The sequence below is a fragment of the Mus musculus genome, chromosome 14 (genome assembly GCF_000001635.26).
Source record: "Mus musculus strain C57BL/6J chromosome 14, GRCm38.p6 C57BL/6J".
In the NCBI taxonomy this organism is placed as follows: domain Eukaryota; kingdom Metazoa; phylum Chordata; class Mammalia; order Rodentia; family Muridae; genus Mus; species Mus musculus.
This window is the reverse complement of record NC_000080.6, coordinates 11545561-11569326: the sequence shown is the minus strand read 5'-3', so window position 1 is coordinate 11569326 and position 23766 is coordinate 11545561. Positions and strand designations below refer to the sequence as shown.

Here is a 23766-nt window from a genome sequence, read left to right as displayed (position 1 = left end):
TCCTGACAAAATTTTGCCCAAGAGAAAGATGTCCCTACTCCCTGCTCTTCAAGGAAGGCAGAGCCAAGCCTGGAGGCATCCAGGAAGCCAGCTCCTCAGCTGCTTTGTCAGCCATGGGTCTCTGCTCTCCCTGAACTCCAGCTCACTCCCCTCTCCACAGAACTGCACAGCATTGAGAGCACACTTAGGCAAGCATTCCTGGGACTACTGACTTGGCCTGATGTGAAACACTTCGGAGATTAACGTACAGCTCTGGGCATGTCTGTAAGGACTCTGTCCTAATCAATAGATTAATCTATTGATGGATTAACAATATGATGTCATCACTGGGAGGTTGGACTAGTTGAAACACTGGGGAGACTGTGGTGTGTCAGAGTTGGCAGGGCCCCTTGCTGTATGCTCTTGCTATGTGTCTTTTGTTTTGCTTTGCTTCCTGGCTATCACGGTTTGAGCCATTCTGTTCTCCCTTACCATCTGGTTCACCATGGGCTGACTGCTCTGAAACTATGAGCCAAAATAAGTAATTTCTCCCAGAAGCTGTTTGTGATAGTTATTTGGTCACAGTGAAGAAGAACTAGTTGATACAGTAAGTCCCAAGCAACAGCTCTTATAAGCAGGGCCCTTTACAACATTCTACATACACAGCTCCTTTCTGGCCATTTGCAGCCATGTCTCACTTGATTCTTCTGAGGAATCTAGAAGGTTGAAACCCATTGTTTCCATTTGAAAGGCAAGAAAAACCAATAAAGGCGAGCCACTAGGCAAAGACAGAGAAGGATAATGCTGAACACAAGCATTTCCCTCTGCTCTCTCGGTCCCTCAGAACCCTGCTCAAAGGCCACCAAGCATGCAAGAAGCATCTCCACAGCCTCCTCCATTCATGTGGTGAGAGCACCAGTACATTACCTAGATTTTTCTAGGAATCAATTTTTCCTCCATTTTGTATCAAGAGGAAAGGCAGAAATTTCAAGACCAGCAGCTACTTCCTATCAAGTAAGAAACTTCACTAATGGAAAAGTTGAGCTTCTATAAATCACAACCTAAAGAAAGTATGTGCAGAGAGATCTCTCATGCCAACCTACCCAACTCTATTATGGTGACTAATTTCAGGGGCTTCTTACAAATTGGCCAATTGAGAAAATGAGGGACTGATGCTTATAACTCAAAGATTTTGCACACTCTCCACTAATGGCCTTTATCCACGTGTAGTAAAAGAAAATAGCTTGCTTTAGAAAAGAAAACAAGGGGGCAATACAAAATAAAACAGGGCTGGCATCTGTGCACTCTAGAAACCGTGGTCTCTGTCCACACACATCTGCTGTCATCACGATACACTGGTCAATGCAAGCCACAGCCAAGGTAGTAAACAACGTAGTCAGCTAGCACCTGAAGGAAAAATCAGCTGTGACAAGCCCTTCTCCTGGACAGCCTGCCCAAAGCCATTTCAAGACAACAGATCAACTCCATGTCTGCATTCCATCAGCTGAGGCTCAGTCTGCTACCCTCTACCGACCCCTCGTCCCTCCTCCTAAAGCAATCAGCAGAAATGACAGTGCCAAGTTCTGACGAATCCTAAAACCAAAGTCACTCTTGACACACTGACCACTAGTTAGATAGAATTTACTTCACACACACACACAAAGAATGGGAGAAAAGAGTGGGCAGCAGAACACACACCATCACATGACCCTTGACCCTGCTGCTCCAAACACAGATGCTTTGTAATCAGAATATAACTGGCTTAGACACCGTGTGGGCCAACAACAGAAGGTACAAATTCCCTCCCCCCACCTCACCTCTCTTTCTCTCCAAGTTTTCACTCCATAGAGCAGGCTGACCTAGAACTTGCAATCCTATACTCTGGACTTACAGTGTCCATCATTCCGACCAGCTAGTATTCACTCTTAAAGACGGACTTCAACCACCATGACATTTTGTTTTGTTTTGTTTTGTTTTGTTTTTGTTTTATTGGAGACAGGGTTTCTCCATGTAGCCCTGGCTGCCCTGGAACTCACTCTGTAGACCAGGCAGGCCTCGACTGCCTGCCTCTGCCTCCCAAGTGCTGGGAAAGGCATCCGCCACCACTGCCCGGCCCACCATGACATTTACCCTCAGAATTCTGTTACGAACCTTGGGTAACCTTGGGTAATGCAACTCCTAAGAAGATAAGATAAACAAACAAGAGGTCCCAGAACAGACAAAGCTACTGGAGCTCAGTAAATGGCCTTGGACCCAGTTGGAAGATACACCTCTTCTTCACCTAGTTAGTCCTCAACTACAATAGCTGCCACTCAACACTGAAGACCCAGCAGAGGGAAAGAGGGATGTGGGCTCAGGAGCATCTCAGCAGGTCCCTCCCACCTTCCATCTGTCAGTCAAAAGCTGCCACAACCTCAATACAAAGCTCAGGCTCTACATGTTGCTCTTGATTTAAGGCTGAATAGGGCACACGATGCGCAAGCAAGAGGACTGAGTTCGACACCAGCACCCATTTTGAGAGGGGAAAAAGAACTGGGAGCATGCTGTTTGGGGAAGGGTGAGGAATCACTGAAGTTCGGTGGCTGGTAGTGTCTCTCCAGATTCCATGTGAGTCTATCTCATGGGAATAAGACAGGACATCTGATGGCTTCTTCTGGCCTCCTTATGAGTACACACACACACACACACACACACACATACACACACACACACACAGCAGACACACGTGCATGCACGCACATACGCACACACCTACAATGAATAGAGAGCAAGATATGAGATTGTTACCACTAAAAAATTCACTTATTAAAATCTGGAAAAGGTAGAGATAAGTATGAAAAAATGAAGTGGCAAGCAGCCCACTAGAGCTGCATCTCTTCTGTTTATCTCTCAGTCCTTACTGCATTGACTACAAGCTTCAAAGAACCTCATCCAAGTCATCCCAGACTGAGGAAGTTGGAGGGTAGGAAAGCCACAATGGCGTTAATTTGGAAACCAAATGAAATTTTCTCAGGTCCCTGGTTTCAGCTGACCAAGCCCACATTTACTAAACTCACCAATAGAAGTCAGCACACTACTATGAGATATTCAGATAGCATGACATGTGTGAAGCAAAAAAGGGAGCAGGACGACTGTGACAGCTGAGCCTGGCTTTACATGCCAGACTGACAGGAATGAAGTCACATCAGCAGCAAGGAGCGCACACTCAAAAATACACCTGTGTGTAAGCAAGTGCACACAACCAGTCCACGCAATGCAAAACCCTACACAGCTTGAAAGAAACACTGTCCCTCCCTCGGTGAGAGGTCACCCACACCAAAGCAGCAAACACCTCAAGAGACCAGCCTAGTGTTGTAAATAACCACTGTGGGCCAGGTGTGTGCCCCATCCCTAGGGGCAGCCTCCGAGTACTGCCAGCCTGAGGGTGTTGCCAGGTAAGAATAGGGACTCCTGGTGCTTTCATCTCCCCGACTGTAATGAGTAACCCTTTCATAAGAAGCTGCTGCATGGGCAGGAACATGCAGCTTATGTGACCACCACTGTCTGCAAGGTGCCCTCAAACCTGCCAGGCAAGCTGTGGGTTCCCAGAAGATATTTATTGACTGAATCAATGTAAAATACCCCCCCCCTTTTTTTTTTAGTTTTTATTTTGTGGATTTTTTTTAACTTTTTAGTTTGTGTGTAAGGGTGTTTTGGCTACATGTACGTCTGTACACCGCATGCATGCCTGGTGCTCTCAGAGGCCAGAAGATGACATCAGAGCCTCTGGAACTGAAGTTATAGACATTGTTAGCCACCCTGTGGGTGCTATGAATCAAACCCAGGTCCTCTGGAAGAGCAGTCAGTACTCTGACCAGCCCTCTTCTGGCCTCCTCAGGCACTGCATGTGTGTGCCAAACAGACATGCATGCAGGCAAAAAACATCCGTAAAATTTAAAAGCCACCAAAAACTGTGTTGATGTGAGCAAACATAAAGCTTTTGAGCTGTATTTCAGGATCAATAAGGTTGAATGTTCAGTCAAAAGTCTAGAGCCCATGTAATCTAGAACCCATGAGGCAAAGAAGTTGGGGCATCCTGAGTTCTAAGCTAACCTTAGCTATACGGTAAGGCCTTATCTCCAAAGAAAATTTGGAGCAGGGGTATAGCTTGGTTGGGAGATTGCTTACCCAGCATGCTCAGGCCATGGGTTAGCTTCTCCCCAGAGCACAGAAGTGGGGCACGGTAACATAGTCTTCTACTCCCCACCCTCCATGGTGGAGACAGGAGATGGGATCATCCTTGGCTATGTCACGAGGTCAAGGCAAGGTTGCAGTATCCAAAGACCGACCTAACATACTTTTCAATTTAGGGAAATCAATAAATAGCCAAGGAGAGAAGTACTCAGCTCTTACAATCCTGTTTCATTGATTAGTACCAACTCGATATGAACAGTGACGAAACAGGCCAAGAAGGAGAAAGAAATGTTGTAACAGTCTGCAGGATTAAGTAGCAGTCAAGATTCCAAGCCCTGTCTGAAGTGACATTTTGTACTGACGCTCAACAGGACTAGATTTTCCCTTCTCAGGGCTTATTCAGTCTCACAGCAGAAAAGCCAGGGACTCACTCCAGCCTCCAGCCTCACTCATTCCTGCCAGTCCTCAAGGCCAGAGGTCATCTAGACGATGTTCCCACCAGGTATGGGTCAGGCTCCTGTTCTGAACAAGGTCATGAGGTCAAACCCTGGAATACTTTTGCCCTGCCCACCTCACTGTCAAGTGAGAGTAACTAGCAAGGCTGCAGGCAGGAATCAGGGACAATGGCCCTCTTGTCTGAAACTGTATCACCAGCCCGTCCCACAGGTGCTAGTTATCTGGGGTTTTGTTTTAGTTTTTTGGTATGATTGCTTTGAGTGTGTGTGTGTGTGTGTGTGTGTGTGTGCCTGAGTGTATGTATGCATGCATGAAGGAGCAGCCATTAGAGGTCACAAGGGAATTTGGATTCACTGAAACTCTATCTAGTTACAGGTGGTGTAAGCTACAGTGTAGGGACATGAGGCTAAACCCAGGTCCTCTGGAAGAGCAGTAAGTGCTCATAACCACTGAGCCAGCTCTCCAGCCCCATCAGTACGTTTCTAAAAAGAAAGGAAAAACAAAGGTCAGATCAGCCATGGACAGTATGCCTACCATGCACAGGCCCTGGGTTCATTCCCCAGTACCGGGCATGGGAGGGGTGCGGACACATTTATAGCCATCCTGGACCCACTCACTAGGAGAGAAGAGAGAGCAATAATGATACCAGAGAGAGAGGACTCCTTTTTTACAAGGTTGTTTTTATTGTTTGTATTGTTTATTGTTTTATTGTATGTATGAGGGGGTCAATGCATACTGTGTGTAGGTACCGATGGAGACCTGAAGCCCTGCAGCTGGACTTGCAACCTATTGTGTGTGCTTGGATTCAAACTCTAACCCTTGGCCGAAGCAGTATGGGTTTTAACCTTTGAACCATCTCTCCACCCCCAGGGAGAATACTTATTTCTTTTCAGTCTAAAGAATGAACCTAGGACTTCAAGGACGCTGGGTAAGAGTTCTACCATGGAACAACACCTCCGGCCCTCTTTTTATCTTCTGAGGAAAAGTCTCACTAAGTTTGCCATGCTCCCGGCTTAGCTTCACCTCACTAGGATTACAGGCCTGTACTACCAAGCCAGTCCCCTGCCCCAGAGACCACCCCACCCAGAAACACCCTATAGCAAGAAAGCCAACCCAGGAAAAGGTTAGCAGGCACTGTGCCCCACAGAGTGCATAGGACACAAAGGTCACAACCCTCCCGAGGTTCCAGTGAACTTTAAAACTGCAAAAGAATCTTAGAAATGGTTTAGCTAAAGATGAGAAAAATAAACTCAAAAGACATCAAAGTGTAGGCTGAGGATGTGGTGCAGCCAATAGAACTCCCACTTGAATCGCGTCATGGATTCAAGTCTCAACACAACTCTTATGGCTAAAAGATAGAAGATCAGGAGTTCAAGGCCAACTTGGGTTACATGAGATCCTTCCCACCACCCACAAAGGAAAGGAAAGAAGGAAGAAAATAAATGTCTTGAGTAGGATCCCACAGCTGGTAAGTAGGATCCTTACAGCTAGTTTTACACTCCAGAAGAAAAATCCCAGAACCCACATTATCTCCTGCCAAGTCCAACTAATTCCCTCAGCCCCGTTCCCCAAGCCTGGGTGACTCAGAACCTACAGCCCACCACTGTGAGGTGTAGGATAATGAAAGGCACAGTAGTCAAAGCTCCAGCTGGTTCTCAAATTACAAAAAGAGCTGGGTGTGGTGGCAGATACCTACAGTGCCAGCATTCACTCAGGAGGAGGCTGAGTCAGGAGGATCACAGCTTAGGGCTGGCTAAGTCTCCTAGGCAAGGTCCACTCTCAACTACAAAACAGATCTCGAATTACAAACTGTAGTGGTTTGAATAAAATGGCCTCCCTGTAGGTCTAAAAGCATTCACTTCTCCTGCCAACAGAATAAGACCTAGACTCTCTGCTCCTTCTCCAGCACCATGACTGCCTATATGCCACCTTGCTTCCCACCATGATGAGGATGGACTAGACCTCTGAAGTGTAAGCCAGCCCCCAAATAAATGCTCTTCTTTATAAAAGTTGCCATGCTCAATGTATAAACAATAAAACCCTAACTAAGACACAAACCAAATGATTTTATATTATTTACATAATTTACATTACCACCAACAAATTCAGAGACACTATGCACTCTATCCAAATAACTAAAGCTTTCAACCGTGCCAAAGGCAGGAAACCCCTGCAGTATACTCTTAACTCCTGAGCCTTCTCTAGGCCATCATCTTGACAATTCTTAAAAATCTTAAAATGACTATCTAGAAGGATTGGGAGTGTGGCTCAGTTGGGGAAGTGTTTGCCTTCCATGCTAGAAGACATGAGTCTGATCCCCGGAATTCTAGTACACAAGATGTCCATGGTCTTACAAGCTTGTGAACTCAAGTGCTTGGGAGGTGGAGTCAGGTGGCTCCCTGATTCTCCCTGGCCTAGTCTAGTGGACAAGCTGCAAGCTAAGGAGAGACCTTATCTCAAAAACAAGGTAGATACTGGGCAGTGGTGGTGCATGCCTTTAATCCCAGCACTTGGGAGGCAGAGACAGGTGGATTTCTGAGTTCGAGGCCAGCCTGGTCTACAGAGTGAGTTCCAGGACAGCCAGGGCTACACAGAGAAACCCTGTCTCGAAAAAACAAAAAAACAAAACAAACAAAAAAAAGGTAGATAATGCCTAAGGAGTAGCATGAAAGGATGACCTCTGACCTCCACTTGCACTGCGCGCGCGCGCGCGCGCGCGCGCGCGCGCACACACACACACACACACACACACACACACGGGCACACACGGGCACACACGGGCACACGCCATGCACAAATACACACACACTAAATAAATACATGATTTAAGTTAGGAAAGATCTTGAAAGATAACAGTATTTCCTCACTCATCTAGACTCTGTTCCTAGGCCTGGTAAAATGCTAATGGCTGTGTCCTTCATGCAAATCCATCCAGATAAATGTACCGATCTGATTTAAGCTGCTGAAGACTTTATGAGGCAGTCGGCATGAGAAACCAGACAGCTTTTGGAGTCACATAGTAACTGATAGGAATTCCTCAAAAGTATATACCCACTGCCTGATCCAGCAGCCTGCCTCTTTGCTCGTCAGAAACATAGTATCACAGGCCCAAAATAAGAGCACTTGTCCTATTTCCTGAGGAAGTGTTACATATTCCATGAACTGTGCTTTAGTTTCTTCTTTTTTAGTTGTTAGATTTCAGCAGCCAACTGTGTCACTTTGCTACTCCCCCAAAATAGCTCAAGTTTAAAATCACATTTTGTTGTTTGGCCAGAAAACCACTGTGCTGTGCTGACTTGGGCCTTCGGAACTGGGGGGAGAGGGCAGGAGCTGTGGCTGGCATGGTATCTCCTGCACAACATCCAAGTCTGCTAAAGTGCAACCTGGGTGCAAAAGGAGAGCAAATACCTCAATACCACTGCTGGCACCCTCTTAATCCATCCCACTAAAACCCAAAGACAGTTACAGAGCAAGAAGCACACGATAAGAGCTCACGGAGGGGGTGGAGCAAAGGTTCAGTCAGTGATGTGTCTGTCTGACGCAACCATGAAGACCGGAGTTTGGAATCCCAGGATCCATATGAAAAGCCTGCCTCTGTGGCCCAAATCTGTAATACCAATCCTGGTGAGGCCAAATCAGGAGAGCCCCAGGTTCACCAAGAAACCCGGTCCCAATTATAAAGCTGAGAATAATTGAGCCAACACCCCACATCAACATCTGTCTGCAGCGGGCTCACACTGACCCCCCAGGGTGCATGTAAGCCACTCCTTGTCTTTCAAGGATCAGAAAGATTGATATCTCGGGCCTCCAGGAAGTTTAGCCATCAGAGTGTGGACAAAGACCATCTCAGATTTCAGCACTTGCATGTCAAAGAAAGCAGGCACCTAACTAAAGAGTCCTCCTTTTCCGGCCCAGTTTTCTCCTCCCATTCCTATGTAAACTCTCACATGCATAAAAGGAAAATGGTTGATTTATTGGGTTATTATTTACTATGCACAGTGCTACAGCCTTGAGCACCGTTTTCCCCTCACACTTCACAAAGACTTTAGGAGACATGATACTAACACTATTCCTTCTCATAAATGGAGAGAGAGGAATAAGGCAGAGAAAAAGAAAACGGACTTGCTTAGGGCACCACCGCTAGCAATGGCAGAGGCACATTGTCTCTGGATGACAAATTTCTACCAACTTCCCTATATTCTTGTACAACCCAGGTTAGGGAATAAATGATGCTAACAACAACAATAAACCATTAACAAGTTCCAGGCTTCTAAAAGCTCTCTCCCTTTGTATGTATGGTTAAACAGTACAGTAGCTTTCACTGAATGACTGACAGGAAGGAAAGTTCTCAAGCAAAGTGAGTTGCCTCCTACGGCTGACCCCAAGAAGAGCAGTCATTGCCCAGGCCCAGAGAAAGCAGGCACATGCAGCAATCAGCCCGAGTTCCTCATCATCATCCCTTCATGCAGATTTTCTGAAATGTTTTTAATATTAGTCCCATCTAGCACACTCGTCATAAAACCCTCAAGCTTACACAGACCTGGAGACATCATACATCAAAATGGTTTGTTTTTTTTTTCCTGTCAAAACACCAAACATTTTGCTACAACTGATACTAAGTAAAACACCCCCTGCAAGGCTAGGTGTCCCTAAAGGATGCTCAACCTTCCACCAATACTTAAAACTGCACTGCACAGCCACCACTGAGAAAGCTAAGAATCCACTTCCCAGCTGGACATTGTGCTACACAGGCAGTGGCAGGTGGATCTTTATGTTTGTTGCCAACTTGGTCTACATATTACAAGTTCCAGGCCTGAGTTAATGCAATGAGCCCCTGTCCAAACAAAACAAAACAAAAGTCCTTTCCACGGTATGAGTGAACCATGAATCTGTTGCGCTCACGCGCACCACGCACAAACGCACGCACGCACGCACGCACGCGTGAGTATACCAGGGTCTATTTACTGTAAGGTAGCTTCAATCTTGCAGTGTACCTGTGGATGACCTTGAACTTCTCACACACACACACACACACACACACACACACACACACACATACACACATACACACACACACACACACACACACATACACACATACACACACACACACACACACACACATACACACATACACACACACATACACACACACACACACATACACACACACACACACACACACACACATACACACACACACACTTGCCTCCACCTCCCAAGTGCACCATGCCTAGATTATGCAAGCTGGGGTCCAAGCCCCGCTTCCCGAATGCCAGGCCAGCTCTCTATCAACTGAACTACATTTCAAGCCCACCTAGGTCTTTGCTCAAAGTATAATTCATCTACTCTTGCTACAAGATACTAATCTTTTAAAGAGATTACTATTTATCTAGTTCTGAGACTTTGGAACCAAAGAACTCAAAAACTGGAGGGAAAGGACTGTAATAAATACAGGATTTTGAAACATTCTTACCTTTTTTAGATTTTCTTTTTCAACACTAGGAATCAAACTTAAAACCCAAAGCCACAATGACACCCTTTTTTATGTACAATACCACATAAATGCAATATCAAAAATAATTTAAAATGAAATTGATATCAAGTAGTCTTTCACAAAGGGACACTTGATTCTGATGGCACAGAGAACTGTCATGAAGTTCTCAGCCAGCAACATGGCTGATCTCATTTCTGAGACTAGAAACAGAACTGTTCTGTTTGGTTTTGTTTTGTTTTGTTTGCTTTGCTTTGCTTTGTTTTGTTTTCGAGACAGGGTTTCTCTGTGTAAAAGAGCCCACCCAACCTGGAACTCAGCTTGTAGACCAGGCTGACCTTGAACTCACAGAGATCCTCCTGCCTCTGCCTCCTGAGTGCTGAAGGACTGTAATCTAAAGACCACAGACAACACTTCCTGCAGGTCCAGAGAAGGCAACCTTGGTAGAAGATAATCCCATTTAGTGCTGACCCAAGCCCAGCAACCAAAGCCAAATCCCAGGCCTGCTGAGAACCTGCTCTTCTGAGAACAAGGTTCACTCCATGAGCCCCTCCCTCTCCTGCACTGGCTACTGCCTTGACCTGGATCAAGTGCAGGGGAAGAACTGAGCACAGAGAACTTCTTCCTTGGCTTTGCTTTATTACTAGAAATACATGTCTTTTATTCCCTGCACCAGAAAAGACAGAATTCAAGGGCCAATGGTAACCATTCAGCATCCATCCAAGAATGGTCAGCCTGGAACGAAGGTAGATCCCAGGCTGACCAGAAGGCTTCACCACTGTAGATGGAACTTTATACCCTGAGGTCTTCTTGTAAAGAGATATGGCCCAAGATGAAAGTGTTCATCTGCACCTTGCATGGCATTGGCCACAGGCTACCATTAAAACACTAGACAGAAACACAAAATAAACGCTGCCAAGAATAAAAGAGTGCCTTCTTTTTACCCCAGAAGACATGTGTTACAGGCCAGCCCACCTGCTTGGTTCCATGGCCTTTCTTGCCCGGACAAGGCTTGGGGTGCCACACTTCTTCGGTGGCTAAAGAGCTGGCCACAGGAAAATGAGAGCAGGAAGAAGAGGCAGTCCAAGGCTCAGTAGGGCACAAACGTTCCTTTCAACAAGTCCATGCATGCAGGTGATTTTAATGTGAACTCAGGAGCAACAGAAATGCTAAATCTGAAGGGTGGTTTGGGCTTGTTTGGTCTTGTGGCTGGTTTTCTCTTGGGGTTTCCCTTTTCTTAAAGCATTAAACCACCAATATTCCCTGGACAGCTTCATGTAAGAAATGTAGTCTCTGCTTCCGTATAAACAGTGCTACTCAAAGCTCTTCCACTGAATGCCCCTTCTTCAGGTCAACCACTCCTCTTTCCAAGATACCCCTTCATTTTGGAAGTCTTCTCTCTCACAAGACTCGACTGAGGTGGAACGAGAAACCTTCCAGATCTCACCCCGCTTTGGAGAGGCAGACTGAGGACTTCCGAACTCCGTTCCTGTCACTGCCTAAGGAGTCCGGTGATGGCCACTGAGACACCAAAATGGCATACATAGTAAGTGGAAAAGTCTGCTGCTGACCAATCAGGTGTCACTGGACATCGGATGTGGGTCGGATGTGGACACATCCAGACCAAAAACAGTCAGGCACCTGCTTCTGAAGTCTTCCAACCACATAACAGATGTAATGTCATCATGACACAGAACACCAAAATCAAAGAGCATTACTTTGAGGGCCAAAGGAAAAAAGAAAATGTTTTTTATGATTCTGCATGAATAGCTAAACAATGCAAATATAGATTCTGTGGGGAACAAAAACTAATCTTTTCAAGTAATATACTTTACATCATGTCAGAGGTGGTTCAGTTCCCAACGTACAGGGATAAAGACCAAATATTTAAATCAACCACACTCAAATTGTATTTAAACTTATATGTTGATACTGGGCATGTAACCCTGGCTCGCTGGAAGGCAGGAAGGAGGATCAAGGGCTCCAGTGCTCCGTCCAGCTCCTGTTAAAGCCCCCGCTCTCACACACTGTTGTGAAGGTTGAGAGTCTGGATAAAAACCCTGAGAACTGTTGAGACTTTGGAGGAAATATCTAGGAATCCACTATGTTGTTGCATGTTTTTCCCATACTAGTGTTTTAGACTTAGAAAAATACAGTGTCCACTATCATGTTTGATATTTCCCCTCAGCACTTCGAAGTCATCGTTTGTAGCACCAGCTGTGGCAGGAATCCCACACTCCCCGCACTGTTCGGAGCTATAACCCTGCTTCCGACCGCTGGAAAACAGCCAAGCCCTAGCTGCTTCCAAAGGCCTCCCTAAAACACAGTAACTGAATTCTGAACGGGAAATGGGGGCTCACATGCAGCTGAGAAGTCAGTGGGATTCTAAAAACAAACAAAAAATAACCAATACGAGATTTTGGGTAAGAACTCACAAGGAGAAACCTAATTGAAAACCAAAAGCTAAAATGGTTAGTTAAAATAGGTTTGTTTCCAAGGCTATGGCAGCAAGAAGCGCTGGGTCCCAAAGCGAACAACGGTCCCCAAGGGTTTTGTAGCCTACCAGGGGCGGCAGCATCGAGCTGCAGGCACCGCCTAGCGCCAGATGTCGCAGACCCCCAGTCTGGGCACCTGGACGTACGCGCCCCGACCCCTTAGTTTGCAGGTGGTTGAGCCGGTCTAGTGGAGGCAGAAGATTGACGGGTGGCTCTGGGGCGCCCCCTGGGGCCCAGCGGCACCCCACCATCCTCGGAAAACCTGAAGCCAGCATAGCATCTCCCAGGGCTGTGACATTTTAACTTTGCCTGCCTGATTCCAAAAGCTGTCTTCCCTGTACCTCTAACAAATACCCCTCCGCTCCCAGTTGAGGGTACGGGCTAGTTACCTCGAAGCCTGAACAGGACGGAAAATGAGGAAAACTGAAATGGACCAAGCCTTAACAAGGCGGCATCCCTATCGGTCCCATACTGCGTTGCAGACACCAGAGGGGAGAAAATCATTGTAGAAACACTGGCTACAGCCTGGGGAGGTTAGCCAGAAATGGAATTGGAAATTTCTGTTTTGCAAGGCTGCCTCCCATCGCCCTTATTAAAAAGTGACCCTTACTAGGCTCAACCCCAGGTGCACCCGAGCGCACTCAGCTGGCAAGTCCCTGACAAGGGAGGGAGGGAGGTTTAGTCAAAGGCAGTGATAAAAACAAATGTTGCCCGATGGTCGCCAAGGGAGAAGGGTGCTGATTCTCAGAGGAGATGCTCCTCAGCGTCTACTTCCATAGAGACAGGACCCGAGAGGGTAAACCCCAGGCCTCCTAGTGAGTAAGCGCGCGCACCCTCACCGAGCTCTGTAGACAGCCCCAGAGAGAGGAATAAGCGCCGAGGAAAAGGAGCCGAAGAACCGCAGTGTTTTGCCCTCTGTTCCTCGCAACCACCCTCAAACCTTCAAAGAAGGGACCACTCGCTGCCAATCCCCTTAGAGAGGATCGCCGGGAACAGCGAGGTCCTCGAGCCTGGCTCCTAGGTGCACCATAGGGTTGGGGGTACCCGCTGTACCAAAACCCCGCGCTGTGGCAGCCAGAACACAGGCTGCTATTAACCAAGGAAAACCGAAACATTGTGGCACGTTTCTTATTTCTTGATTAGAATAACCGCCGCCTCCAAATATTCCAGAACAGGCAGATGAGAAAGCAGAAAAACCGGGTGTTCTGTCCTTAAGAGATCGAGGAAAGAAAAGCAAATCGCGCCCTCTCCCACCTCTTTCCCTGAGCCAGGAAAGAGGACGTGGCCTTCACCCACTGGGAAGGAGCTGGGCAGCTTGAGCTGCAGCCCTCCGACTCTGCAAGAGAAGAGGAAGGCGGCTGGCCTCTGCCCTCACCGAGGGGGGAGGGTGTGGGCTGAAGGCTGGAAGTGGAGGGTCGGCGAGCTGCACACTGGTACGTGCAGTGATTTAGGATTGTCGAGTGGCCAATATTGTTCCAGCTTTAACCTGGCTAGAAAATAAGCGGGTCTGGGTCTGGATCTGGCAGGCACATTCAGCCTGCAAAAGGGCAAAGATGAAAGTAGGGAGGGCACGCCAGACAGCCAAAAAATCTGCCCGGACGCCAGAAGCTACCCAGCTGTCGACCCGCGCCCTGAACTTGGACCCAAAAGAAAGATACAGAAAGGGACCGTGAGCCCAGTGAAGCAGGGGTCTAGCGAAAAACTCCCTGCTCACTGCTTCCTGCTCTCCCGAGGCTCCCAGGCCCCCCGCGTCTAGGGAGCTGCCTCCCGCTTGCACTGAGGCGTAGCCCGCACCTCAGCCGGGAGCAAGGCTGAAAGGAGGCGGCCCGGCGACTACAACGCGGGCTGCTCCCCACATCCTGACTTCTCTGCAGCCAGCCTCCGCCTTCCATCCCCAAACGCCGCCCTCCCCCCTACAAAGGGTCGGAGGGATGCAAAGTGAGCCACGATTATGAGCTCCTTCTATCCCCGCAGAAGCAACGGGAGCACCCCATATTACTCAAACCAACAGAGCATCCTTCCCACAGCCAATCTCCCCAGACATCCTATCGTGCAACTATAGCCCTCCGGATCAGCTCCGGATCAGCAAAGCAAGTCGCCTTCCCCCGCCCTCCCATACTCCAGATGCTTCAAGCTTCCCAAGCCACAGTCAGAGCACATCTCTGAGTCCCCAACCCTCCCTTCCAGCCCGCCACTGCTTCTGCCCTCTCTGACCATCAGCCTCCTAGAACACTGCCGGAGCCAATGAAGCAGAGCTCTCTTTCCTCCTCGGTAGCCCGGCCCCCCTTCACCCTCTCCGCGGTCCCTAGACTGGCGCCCAAGCTCCGCGCCCCGGCGACAACTCCGCATACCCCGCGCGCCGGCCAGAGACGCGTCCCATCGGCGGCCCTCACTCACCCGGGAAGCACACCACATAATGAAGCACAGAACTGGTGATTTTCAGGAACAAAATCCACCAACACGGTTCCAGTAACCTCCGCATGTCCGAAAACGCACATCGAAAAGAGAAAGGCAGGGGGGGTAAACTTGTTGAATAAGTTCTTGCTTCCGAGCGAGGCTCCGCTAAGCCTGGAGGCTTTCACGGCTCGCCCGCCACACGGGGCCCCCCACACTCGGCCACCGGTCCCGCTGGAATCCGGGAAGCTGCCAAGCGCTCCCGAGAAAACCTCAAAAAGTGACCGGGAATGCAAAGCCAAGCTAGGGACGATCCTCTCGGAGGAGAAGGGCTGCTTTCCGCTCAGACACGATCCAGCCGACAGGCAGGGCGAGGAGAAGACGCACGGCGGCAGAGCCCGGGGCCCGGAGCAGGCAGGGACCGCGGGTGGCGGTGGCTAGCAGCGGAAGAGCCCCAAGTTGAGTCGGCAGCGCAGCGCAGCCCGAGAACCAGCGGGCGACGGCGGGGCTGTGCGCGGCGCGGCGGCTCCGGGCTTCAGGCGGGCAGCTCCTTCCAGGGCCCCGGCAAGGAAGGAGGCATGTCTGCGAGCCTGGAAAGGGAGGGAAGCGGCGGGGCGGAGCGCAGAGCCCCCCAAAACACAAACGGCCAGTGGAGCGCAGGGAAACACAAAGGATCTCAGAGGGGCGCCGGGGCGAGGGCGCCTTCAGTCCATGCTCCTGAAAGTTGTGGCTCCGGCGCAGGCTGGGGAGGAACCGAGAGCGCGGGGCTGGAAACTGGCCATGCCTCCATACAGGAAGTAACATGTGAGCATGGATCCTGGCAGAGACTTTAAAGCCGGCGAGCGGGCGAGCGAGCGAGCTGGGGGCGCGCGGCGGCGGGGGCGCGCAAGCACGGGCGCGCGGTGACGCGCATCCCCGAGCTGCCGCCGGCGGGGGCGCGCGTCTCTTAAAGCGGCCGTGCTGGGCTCCGGCTTCCAAGGACTTGCACTACTCTCCTCTCCAGGCGTGCCTAGGGCTATGGGTGTGCGTTTAGGGGAGCTGGTAACCCTGAAGACAGGGAAGAGACCAGCTGCCATCCAGGGTCGGCATGGCTTTGCTCCATTTTCGAGTTCTTAAAGACGAAGTACGGATTCGGAGAGATCCCTGACCTCGTTCATGGATCCGGAACTTGGGGGAGGGGGAAAGGGTGGTCTGGTTGGAATCTGGGGGAGAGGAAAGGACCAGCAGCTACATTTTCATGGAGAGGGGACTTCCGTAAGGCCTCACCACCTGGACGGTGTCTTGACGGGGTGCACCTCCAGCGTCCCTCTCCTGCTGCGTTCCCGGGCTAAGAGACAAAGCCCAGCGGCCTTTGCACTCAGGTTTCATTGAGGTTTTTTTGTTGTTGTTGTTTCCCCTTCCCCCTTTCCGAGCTTCCATTGTTCGAATCTACCTCTGGGAGATAGGGAAAGGGACGGGAGTCCATCCCAGGCTAGCAAAATCCAGCTCCAGGCCCACATCGGCTTTTCCCAAACCACGAAGGTCTGTCGTGGACTTTTCCCCAAACTACGAAGGTCTGTCGCGGAGTTTTCCCAACCCCCGGATTCGGGAAGAAGGTGGCTGCAACTTGGCCTGGTTAGGCAGAGGGCAAATGAAGTGCGCCTCTCACCCGGGGCAGGGGAAAGCAGCACCCCGGGGCAGGACTGGTTTCCCGCAGCCGTCCTAGGAGACACGGCTTAAGTAAACTACAGGGAGAGGCATCCGGGGGAAATGCAAGGGCTAGGTTTATCTGTAATGAGTTTTGTCCCTTGGCTCTCACAGAGATCTTTATCGCTTGGGCTTTTCAGCAACCTATTTTTTCCTCCTACGTTGGTGCTAAAAGAGGGGAGGCAGGTTTTGGTTTGGGTTTTTTTTTTCCATCAAATTTGTAATTGAGCCAACGTAATTAGCCATTTGTATTTTTTTCATAGTTGTTCTGCCACTCTATGAAAAGGATATGGACATATTTTTAAAGTGTCCCCTTGCCGTTTCATCGCAACGCGGCACTGTCCCACACCCACCCAAACATCTCAACCGGATGTTCTTTCGGTTTTCAAATACTATACAGATGCTCTGAGAGTCTGTGGCATTGTTTAGGAAAGCAGTCTCGCACCCACAATTCCAAAGGAAAAACCTCTGAAAAGTTTGGGGTGCAAAACTAGTAAATGCCAGGAAGTTCCTGGAACGGGCCCCCAGATCTATCTTTAGCCAAACCCCGCAAACACCCTTCCCGTGCTAGGCAATGAGGCCAATCTGTTTGCTTTGGAATTTGACACTTCCTGGTTTTGTTGCACTCGAGGGTCGCTCTTGAGTGCTCATGATGACCAGTTCCCTTGAAAAATGGGTTGGAGGGATGGATATCCCAGTGCCAGTCAGAGCGGGATACGTTAAAATGACCCTAGCACAAATGACTGCCTCCTTCGAGGTGACTCCGTATTTTAACACTCAGTCGGTAGGACTTGAATCACACAGAGGTCGGCGACATCATAAGTGTTGCCTGTTGGGCAACCCTGAATTCTTTCTATACTCTGTTTGCTGGTTCAACAAATGAACTGCACATCCACTCTGTGCTGGGTATAATAAGGGCAAGCCAGCCTGTCTGCCTCACCTAGGGAAAGTCAATGGAGGGGTGGTTGAGAAGACATTAAGTGTGAAATGCAAAGAAGGAACGCCAGTACCCCAGTTGTTCAATATGGAGAGTGAATGACCATGCCTCTTACAGTGTATGGGACCCCATGCCTGTTAGTCTCTCTGGGCTGGTGCCTGTCCTGGGACGCCAGGCTGACATTTACCACAAAATGGTATTAAAAGCACACATCAAGCTCCATCAGCTCCCTCCAAATCTAAATGTTTTAGTCAGGCCCATTAGCACATTCCTGTAATCCCAGCACTTAGGAAGCCAAGGCAGAAGAATCATAACTTCAAGGCTAGCCTAGTGTCAGAGCTTGGCTGTTTTTTAATTTAACTTTACAACAGAAATTCACTGGCCTATTATACAAATGTGTTCAATAACCAACTGCAAAGTGAATAGAATAGCCCCAATTTCAAGTCTTAGTGGACAAAACTGACCTAGAGACACACCTGCTGTTCTTCTACCTGGTGAGCCAGGGCTGTTATACAGAGAAACATTGTCTCCATTAAACAAAAAAGAAGAAGGAGAAGGAGGAAGGAGAGGAGGAAGAAGAAGAAGAGGAGGAAGAAGAGGAAGAAGAAGGAGGAGGAGGAAGAGGAGAAGAAGAAGAAGAAGAAGAAGAAGAAGAAGAAGAAGAAGAAGAAGAAGAAGAAGAAGAAGGAAGAAGAAGAAGGAAGAAGAAGAAGAGGAAGAAGAAGAGGAAGAAGAAGAGGAAGAAGAAGAGGAAGAAGAAGAGGAAGAAGAAGAAGAGGAAGAAGAAGAGGAAGAAGAAGAGGAAGAAGAAGAGGAAGAGGAAGAAGAAGAGGAAGAAGAAGAGGAAGAAGAAGAAGAAGGAAGAAGAAGAGGAAGAAGAAGAAAAAGAAGAAGAAGAAGAAGAAGAAGAAGAAGAAGAAGACGAAGACGACGACGACGACGACGACGAAATCGTCTTGGGGAATAAGTCAATAAACAGCACACTCCCTGGCTTCTGTTTCAGTTCCTGCCTCCAGGTTCCAGCCTTGGTATGGGGGTTGCACGAGGCAGTGAGCAGAACTGGAGAAAGGAGCTTGGCAACGTGCTGACAACTTAAAAACTAGGAAGGAAAGCTCCTACTACTGATAACAAATCCCACCCCCCAGATGAGCAGCATAAGCTTACACTTATTTTTTCACAATGCGTGGGCAGGCCGGCCATGGAAGTGTGGAGTTCAGGTGTTTTCTGGAGCTGAACCAAGGTGTAAAGCAGGATGACTCTGGAGCTGGCAGGTTCTCTTCTAATCTCATTGGTTAGAGAACTGCAGTCTTGTTTCTGGCTGGCTGTTAGCCAAAGGATGTCTTCATTTTCAGCTCTCTGGATCTTTGTAACTTCCTTCAAAGCCAGTAAAAGAATTCTCTGTTTTGGCTAGAATCTTAAACGTGACTATCCCACCACTTCTGTACTAGAAGACAGTTGGATCAAGGGAGTAACCATCCAATGTCAAGTGTCAGTCACTCTCATGAAGAGGGTGTTACATATCAGAGGGTGGGCATCTCGAAGAGCACATTAGAACCTTGCCTACCATAGGTCTATGGGAGTACCAATGCCTGTTGCTGTATGATGTCTTACAGCCCAATAAATAAAAATAGCCTAATTTGCTGCCCCAGACCTGTTATCACAGTACTCCTAACACTGAGGCAGGAGGATCACAAATGGAAGATTGGCCTGGGCTGTACAGTGTCCTTGTCCTACTGTAGTTTCTGTTGCTGTGACAAAACTAACTTGGAGTAGAAAATGGTTTATTTAGCTTATAAATAACAGTCCATCAGTTCTAGAGACGGGAAGCCAGGGCTGGAACCTGGAGGCAGGAACTGAAGCAGAAGCCACTGAAGCAGAAGCCGGGGAGGGCGCTGCTTATTGACTTACTCCCCAAGACTTGCTCAGCTACTTCTTGTTGGTTTTTTGTTTTGTTTTGTTTTGTTTTGTTTTGTTTTGTTTTTTAATGGAGACAAAGTTTCTGTGTATAACAGCCCTGGCTATCCTGGAATTTGCTCTTTAGACCTCCAGCTCACAGAGATTTGCCTGCCTCTGCCACCTGAGTGCTGGGATTAACAGCTTGAGCCACAATGCCCAGCTCAGCTACGTTTCTTTATACAACCCAAGACCACCTGCGCAGGGGTGGCACTGCGAGAGGTCAGCTGGGCCCCATAAAATCAGCCATTAATTCAGAGAATACCCTGAATCAATCGTTAATCAAGAGAACACCCCGACAGACTCACCTGCAGGACAAACTTCTTCAATTAACTTCCCACCCCTTCCCAGATGATCCTAGCTCGTATCAACATTTTGTCTCACAAAATAAAAGGACAAGAGAGACAGAAAGACATTGAAGAAAGGGAAGCAAAAGAAAACACTGTAAGACACAGAAGCATTGGATATAGTTTAGTAACACAGCACACTGTTTCTCCTTGTGACCTGCAGGCCACCTAAGTCCGCAGGGACCCAGCATGTCCAGTAAGTATCATATGGCGTAGCCTTAGTCAGGGAAAAGATCACAATTCAAGGTTCAACATTTAAAGTGTGGCTTCTGCTAAATGCTGATTGTCTTTCTATCATGGCCAACGCATCACAAGTCAAACCATCCTAAGTCAGGGGCTATTTATCTATGCAGACTACAATTAGGGGCAATGACTGCCAAGCCAGCCTGAGCTCTGATGTTGTTTATATTTGCATAATGACAGACAGAGTAGCCACTTCATGCCTCAGCTTCCTCATGTGTAACATGGGAAAATAACTGCCTCTACTTCTAAATAGAGAGGATTAAAAGGAATTAATATACATAAAGTACTTAGAACAGTGCCAGATACCTAATAAGCATTTAATAAATGTAAGCTATTACTGTTATCTCTTCACGCAGCAATGTGATAGAGAGTGAACATCTGTTATTTTCTAGCTGCTCAGCTTCCATTTCTTCTAGAAATACCATCCCAGTTTTCCTTTGTGCAGAGCTCCAGATGGTTGCAAAGACTATGCCTCCCCCTGCCCCCACTACATCAACCATGTTCACCCACCAGATCAGCATGTGCAGGCACCTAATCTTAACCACAGGAGTCTTTCACCGCTCTGGCCTGACTGCCTACGTTTCTAGTTAGTCCAATTATGTTCAGTATTTTTGTTGGGACCCAGATGTGGTGATTCATACATATAACTCTAGTATTTGGGAGGTAGCAGGAATATAACAACTTCTAAGCTAGCCTTTACCATATAGCAGGTATAAGGCCAGCCTGAACTACATGATACCTTATATCAGAAAATGTAAAAGTATTTTTATAATTGCCTCATATAATTGTCATCTCTGACACTTAACTGCCTCAGTCTGCTAACCTGGGCCTAATCCTGGGAGCTTCTAGCCTCCAGACAATCTTATCTAGGCCTAGAATGTTTTCAGCTTCTGAGACTTACTGCTGAATAAGCTCCCCCTTTCTAGTTTTCTCTAAACTCTGGCTGGATAGTTGAACTCAGCTGTTCTGGCTCAAAATCCTCTCCAAACTGACTTTTTCAATCTAGTTTCTCTTGGCCTCTGACTAAAGTTGCTCTACTTGGTCTCATACTAACTTGAGCAGTATATTCTAATCTTCTGGCTCCTTCTCACTCTTTGGCCACACGTTCTAATTTTTCCCAAACTGTTCTACTAAATTGGGATTAAGTATTCAAACAAATAAGCTCATGGGGACCCTGTCATTCAAACCATCACAGTTGCCTTACATGATATAGTCTGGGCAGTCTAACAATGGCTAATGTGGTGCTTGCCCATGAAGTGGCACTATTAGGAGATGTGGCCTTGTTGGAGTAGGTGTGGCCTTGTTGGAGGAAGTGTGTCCTATGCTTAAACCACCCATGGTGGAAGAGAGTCTTCTGGCTGCCTTTGGATCAAGATGTAGAACTCTCAGTTCCTTCTCCTGCACTGTTTCTTCCTGAATGCTGCCATGCTTCCTGCTGTGATGATAATGAACTGAGCCTTTGAACCTATAAGCCAACCCCAGTTAAGTGTTGTGCTTTATAAGAGTTGCCTTGGTCGTATTGTCTCTTCACAGCAATGGAACCCTAACTAAGACAGCCATCTTCATAATGGAGAGGTTGAGAATCTGTTAAGTGCTCCATCCGGAGACTGGATACCTCAGCAAGCCAACATCATGCTGAAGGCCTGAAGAGGTCCTGGGAAGTTATTGGTTTTGAAGTTGTGTTAGAAGCCTGATAAAGCTGGGTTGTAGTATCGGGAAAGGAGAACAGTGGCACCAGAAACAGCAACAAGATAGATAAACATGTCAGCGAGATGCCAAGGGAATGAGGCAAAAAGCAAAGCTTTCTTGTGGACCTCCTTTGATGTCAGTAGCCACTTGGAGACGCTTAGGGTGGGTCTTTTCATTCAAATAACCTAATCAAGGAATGTCCTAATAGATGAGTCCAGCAGTTTGCTTTTGCTGAGCCCAGAATTGGTAAAATTGACAACCAAGATTAACCATCAGAGGTGACTGATATCTGCACCTTTTCTAATACAAACCCTTAGGAGGTAAAGATAGAGGGTTGGAAGTTCAAGGGCAGGCTAAGCCTGCCCCCTCCCCCCCAAAAAAAAATTACAAAAGAAATAGAAAAAGAGAGGAAAGAAAAAACTAAAATTCAGTAAGTTATGTTTGTTTTGGGAAAAGTATAACAAAAGCGAGAAGAAAATGTTCAGGACACACATGGCAGCTCACAATTACCTGGATGTTCACTCCTGACTTCCTCAGGCACCAGCTCACACATGTGGTACACAGATATATGTGTGCCAAATACACATATATGTGAATTTGTGTACACATACACATAAGTATAAAATAAATAAATCTTGAAAAGTGTTTTGAGAAATGTGGGATTAGTGGTGGTGCACAGCTTTAGAGTCAGCCTTCAAGAGACAGGGAGAAGCAGATCTCTGTGGGTCTGAGGTCCAGAACAGCCGTGGCTACATAAAACTTTGTCTTAAAAAACAAGCAGAGTAGATGTGGTGGCTCATACCTTTAATCCTACACTCAGGCGACAGACGCAGGCAGAGCTCTGTGAATTTGAGGCCATAGCAAGCTCCAGAACAGACAGGACTACACAAAAAAGCTCTGTCTCAAAAACCAAGAAATGTAGAATTAAATAATCATGTAAGTATGACAAATAAGGCTCTTCTGGTTACCAATAACAAAAGACTAAAGTACAACAAAGCAAAGAAAGGAAGGAGGCAGTGGGTGTGAGCTGCTGGTGGACTGGATCCAAGGCCTCCAAACTCTCTCTTCACCTTCCTCAGCACCACCTTCCTATCTGGCTGTTAGTGCCTGTTGAAAGCAGACCTTTTTCAGTATTCTTATTGTTTTCCTAAAACTCATTCTGACTGAGCCTGTGCCCCTGCCTGGACCACTGTCCTAGACTGGGCTAACCTGGAGGTGAAGGCAAGACTCACTCCTAGATTTCAGAGTTTTATGAGGAGGAAAGTAGGCAGGAAAAGAAGCCGTAACAACCTCATTTGATCCTTGGCATCAGTCCTACTATATATGTATATGTGTATGTGTATGTATATATATATATATATATATATATATATATATATATATATATATATAATGTGTGTGTATATATATGCATATACACATATACACACACACATACACACACACACACACATATATATCTCATGGAGCTGAAGAGATGGCTCAGCAGTTATGAGCACTAGCTATTCTTCCAGAGGATCTGGGTTTGATTTTAGCATGTACATGGCAGCTCATAACCATCTGTAACTCCAATCTCAGGATTGGATGCCCATTTCTGGTCTCTGTGTAACAGGCATGTACATGGCAGGCAAAACATGCATACACATAAAATAAACTATACATGTGATGGAAAAACAAAGTCCCTAAAAGGCTAGGTGAGCCAGAATGGAGTAACCAAGGATTAGAGGGTAAGGAGATTGCAGGATACACTACACTCTGAAGTAAGGCCTGAAGCCTGATACCAGACCTCAGTGGCAGAGGCAAAGCAGAGAAACAGGACTCATAGACACTGTAGATATGGATTGACCTAACGCTGTGACAACTGATGAGCAAGAGCCTTATCACAGCATTCCAACAGGACATCCCACTGTCTCCTCATAC

General features: G+C 47.5%; 1 protein-coding gene across 2 annotated transcripts in view; it reads right to left on the bottom strand.

Annotated features, from left to right (window-relative positions):
• The window catches only part of Ptprg (protein tyrosine phosphatase, receptor type, G), a 688602-nt gene extending 672715 nt beyond the window's left edge, over nt 1–15887 (bottom strand). Inside the window, exon 1 of one of the 2 annotated variants that reach the window (XM_006517956.4) lies at nt 14995–15887. In XM_006517956.4, coding sequence (XP_006518019.1) covers nt 14995–15079 — 85 coding nt within the window. In that variant the 5' untranslated portion in view covers nt 15080–15887. The remainder of the gene's footprint in view (nt 1–14994) is intronic. The other variant, NM_008981.3, reaches the window with a different exon arrangement.
• Between the last annotated feature and the right edge of the window lie 7879 nt (nt 15888–23766).